This window comes from Lolium perenne, chromosome 7 (assembly GCF_019359855.2).
Source record: "Lolium perenne isolate Kyuss_39 chromosome 7, Kyuss_2.0, whole genome shotgun sequence".
Classification (NCBI taxonomy): Eukaryota; Viridiplantae; Streptophyta; class Magnoliopsida; order Poales; family Poaceae; genus Lolium; species Lolium perenne.
The window spans coordinates 92,902,587-92,907,549 of record NC_067250.2 but is presented as its reverse complement, the minus strand read 5'-3'; the positions used below and the strand labels follow the sequence as shown (position 1 = coordinate 92,907,549).

Sequence of the window (4,963 nt, the reverse complement as noted above, 5' to 3'; positions counted from 1 at the left end):
ACACCACCCGGCAATAACCGCCCCACTTGAAACCTGAGTTGCCAACGGCAATGGGGCGGACGGTTGCGCGTGAATGGGGAGAAAGCAGCAAGCAGCGAGGCGTTGAAGGCGGTGTTTTTTCTTTCGCATATTAGAGTTTGAGATGCACATCATACATCATTGGAGCGACATGGTCCATTAGATTTAGGGAGTTGTATGGCTGAGATTGTTCATATCCGACAGTCTGTGCCTTTTATTAGTTCAGATACATTAATCACTAAGATCTTCAGACAAACACATTATACATGTATATTGACAGTACCACATGTCTCCTGATTCACACTCGCACACAACACATACTCCCCCATCTCTGCTGCTCTGAGCGGGCTCTAGTCAATTGGTTGACTACCATCGACCTGGCCACTGCCTAACATCTAAACAGACCGCCGCACTTCAAAAAACAATAAATCGACGCTAGAGATATGAAACGAAAAAGAGAACTACTCCCGATTTGATCACCAGGTACTGAATGCGGAAGGGCTCAGATTCAAAATTACCTGGAGAGTTTCCGCAGATAGACACCGACGGTGACAGCGAGGGCGACGAAGAACTCACCGCCCGCTCGAGCTCTTCTGCACAAGCTTCCTGGGCTAATTTCCACTCTTCCCTCCTCTAGACTGAAACAACGACCAGATTCCAAAAGAAAAAAAGAAAGAGGAGACACTGACAAGTTGGACCAAACAAAAGAGAAAAGAAAGAAACATGAAACTCGAATAGAAAGGCACGACACGACACAGATGCACAGCAACACGAGCGACACCACATGCAACCAGCGTGAATCGCACAGAATAATCAGACGGCTGAACCAGTCGACTGACACTTAACAAAATCTTGGACTGATGTTTTAGCAAATCCGATAAGATAAATATTTTAAACAGTTACAAGTTACAGTTTTGAGGTTGCAACAGCAGCAAACTGTAAACAGAAACTAGTCATCCCAAATCGCACTTAGCTTACATTACAACCACATCACATAGGGGCACTCCTCTAGAAACTGTTTGCTCCCTTACTCCCTTCCCTAGTAATATCTATAATATCTATAAAGTTCATCCCCACTAAGAATCATTTAATGTTTGCAAGCTCAAACCTGATGCAGCCACATCACCTCAATTATTCATATCCGTTGGATTTCAAACATGTGGCCGTAGTTGTCCATCATTCACTAGCACATCTAATCGGGTCTTCAAGAGTCAGGTCTATCAATAGCTTAGCACGTACAAATTTGGTCTGTTCAGCTTCCAGATGAGAATGGCCTTCCATTTGTCCAGTGCCCAACGCCGCCTTGCATTTATTCGGTGCAAATCTGTACGAGTATCTAGCTTCCAAATGAATCGCACTGTATTTATCCGGCGCAACACCCATTCACTAAATTAGATAGCCGCTTGCATTCCCAACGCATCGATTCATGACAAATTATTGGCCTACCGCTCTTCGTATTCTATGTTCTCAATATAAATACCCTCCCAGTTCTCAGATCACACATCAGAATCGAGCAGCCCCTTTCTCTTGCGCTAGGCGTCCTCGCCGAGTGGATGCTGAGTAATCGGCCACGCACGGTCCAGCCAAGAGGAGCAGCAAATTGTACAAGCATCAGGGTGATCAGGAGCTGCACCAAAGAGAGGCTACCAGAAGCATCGGCGTGATCAGTACTCCAGCAGCTAATTGTATTGACGAAGTCCATGGTATCATCCATCCGAGGCAACTCACGTTCCTCTATTTTGTTGTGAAACCAAAAACCTGCAACCAATTTGTTGGTGGATGGTAATTCCATATTTACTCTTCCAGCTCTTATTTGTCATGTGTATATAAGCCTAATATTTTCCTGTATCATAAACGCTCTTTTTTTTCTGCCGAGAACTGCATCAGATCTCATGGTTCTACTATTATTAACATTAAATCCTCATTAGAATCTACTCCAATGCGACCCCTTTCTTTTGCAAATCAGATTTCGATGTGACCCCTTTTGCAAATCAGATACCAATGTGACCCCTTTCTTGCGGTGACAGATATGAATGGGGTGAACTAGACTGTATTTTGCCAAACAACTAGATGATGCAATTGGTGCCATCCTTTCACTACAGCGCGGGTCTCATGCATGGTTCAATAAAGATATCTTTCTGTGCTACATACACATGATGGTAGAAACCTACAAATCCATCGTCTTATATTATGCTCTTGATTAATCAAGTCAATTACACACAAATGCAGTATGTTCATTATGCTCTATTGTTCCTGCGAACTATTCTTCTTCTATTCATGCGATTTTGGCTTGAATAAGGTGAGAGAATTCAAGGACTGTATGTGTATGGAGTTCTGCCAATTTTTATGAAAATTGTAAGAATTATTTGGCAAGATTGAATCATTAAAAATTATTGATAATATCTCTAAACTTGATCCCAATTATGTTCATGTAATGTCTGCAAGTTGTACATGACAACCCATGTCAATCCCATGACCATGCACATTCATGAGTTTTTTTTGGCAAGTGTCTCCAACCCTAATGTTTGCAAGTTACACACATGTAAAGTTTCCATGTCATCAGCCAATATCTATTATGACCATGCACACATGATTTTTCTTATCGCAAAGTGTAATCCATCAATGCTATCTTCTGTGTATATGAAAATTATCTCTCATTCCCGCAGCAACGCGCGGGGTATCAACTAGTTCTAGAGGATGCACTGGATCTCATCCCTGATAAACTTGTAGAATTTGGACTTGTGCTTGACCATCAGGAGTTTCGATGGTTCACCAAGGCGCACCACCTCCAAACCAGAGATAGCAGCACCCATCCCTGTCCGGTCGTTGTCAATAGAAAACTCGAAGATTTTGGCGATGCAAAACTTGCCATCCCCGAGGTACACCATGCTGCAGTCCATCATCACCCAGTCGTCTGGCAGATTAAGGTCTTCCCAGTTATACGCCAACGATGGAGCTTCGACGCTGTCAAGGGAGTAGAGATCCATGGTACAGAAGTAATAAGGCCAGTTGTTGGAAATGCCGAACCAGAGGTTGTCAAGCTCAGGAACATGCTCAGCACGGCCAACAAATGGCAGCGTCCAGCAGCCAGCCTTAAACCATTTGTTGGTGAATGTGTTGAAGCAGTGGGTGCCTACGCCACTTGTTTCAGTGGATGAGACGATAAGAATGGGTGCACGGCTGGGATCGTCAATCAGGGCGTGGGACCTGACGATGGAAGTGTCAACATGGGCAGGCGGAGGCGGGAGCCGGTGCCACCGCCAGCCTTTCATAGATTTGGAAGGTTCACTGTACATGAGGGCCTCGAAGTTGAAGTAATCGTAGGACCTAGGGTACTTCCGCATGGTGTACAAGGCGTCAGCCCGCCCAGGATCTCTGGGTTCTCTGTCGATGATAGAGAAGGAGATGGGGTTGGCGCCCTTTGGACCGTTGAGGCCTGGAATCGAGTGGAGGGAGTCGCCGTCAATGTCGTACAGGGCGGTGCAGCCCTTGTCGTCGATGCAGAGGATCTTGCTATAGGCACCACTGCCTCGTTCATAAAAAGGCAAGAAATCCAGCCGCTTGTCCTTGGAGATGGAGCGTTGGTGCCTGAGCCCAAGCTCAGGCATGCTGGAGATGGTCTCCATCTCCTTGTTGGATGCGGCTGACTGCGCTTCCTTGGTAGATGAGTAGAAGAGTTGCTCCTCGGGCTTCATGCGACTTACCGAATACATGCTGCCTCTGCCGTACCTCCGCATCACCACGTTCAGGAACTGCCGCGCCTTCATTTCCTTCCCGAATCCGTCCGAATTAGATTCACCTGCTAGCTCCTCCTCCTCTTCTTCTTCTTCCAGACAACCAAACAAAAGACGGAAAATCAATCAGACCAGGCTAGTTATCGTCCGCCCACCCTCCCAAAACAAACAACACCGCCAGAAACTCGACGAATCGACGGGAAAGGTTAAGTTTTGGGCGCATTACCTGCAGCAGGCCTCGACGAATCGAATAGAATGGAAGCGGGCGCGGCGGCAGCGGCGGCGGCGGCGGCGGCGGTGGCGGCGAGATTGGGAATGGACTGAGCCGCGTCTTTGGAGAAAAAATGTATGGGGCTGGGCCGCACGGTCTCTCTAATGAGGCCCCTTCTTAGATTTTGACACGTCAGCTCGTAACATCAATCTCAAAGCTCCTCATCTCTGTACTTCCTACTCGTTCGTACACAAAACGTATGTGTACCTTTTCTTTAAAAAAAAAAAAAACGTATGCGTACATGGACTCCTAGAGTATTAGGGTGTCTTTGTAATCGCTCCAATCGAGAAACAGAAGCGTTAGCCGCTGGCTGCTCAGACTAATGGTGGCGATGCTCTCGATCTTGTGTTCACGACCATCTCACCACTAGCATTAGTGGGTGGCTACAGAAACGTCGGCGACTCGGCGTACTTGACAGCCGAGTTTGGCGCCGACGCCGTGACCATGGAAATGTAGCCCAGGGCCATCTCATCACCAGCGAAGGTGGGCACCGCGGCTATGGCAACGTCTGCGTACTACATAGCGGATGCTGCGGAGGTCGGCGTTCGCGTTGTGATCACCGGAATGTCGCCCACGATCATCTCATCACCGGCAGATGTGGGCACATCGGCTATGGCAATGTCGGCGTACTGATCAGCGGTGGTCTGAGCAGGCACCGTGATCATGGGTTCATGGGGATGTCTCTCATCGGCGGAGGCGGGCATGCCGATTGCTGCGACGTCAATATACTGGCCTTTGAATTAAGGTTTGCCGACGGCACCGCGATCATGTAGATGCCCCCACCACATCATCGGCAGAACAAACGAGTTTAGCAAGATGGCGGCGGAGACGGCAACTGAGTACGGCAAGGTCGTAACCTGGTTTGTCGTTGATACGTGGCAAACTCACATGTACACGTACGGTACGGCTGTGTACTAATCCAAAGAGGGGCTGGCTACTG

The 4,963-nt window shown here is 47.6% G+C and overlaps 1 protein-coding gene across 1 annotated transcript; it reads right to left on the bottom strand.

Moving 5' to 3' along the window:
• Positions 1–878: 878 nt before the first annotated feature.
• On the bottom strand, positions 879–4,727 carry LOC127315834 (uncharacterized). The gene is made up of 4 exons (XM_051346283.1): positions 4,584–4,727; positions 4,411–4,538; positions 3,979–4,136; positions 879–3,844 (listed from the first exon to the last, which is right to left on the bottom strand). The coding sequence occupies exons 1-4, from the start codon at positions 4,725–4,727 to the stop codon at positions 2,709–2,711; spliced, it is 1,566 nt and encodes a 521-aa protein (XP_051202243.1). The 3' UTR covers positions 879–2,708.
• Positions 4,728–4,963: the final 236 nt, after the last annotated feature.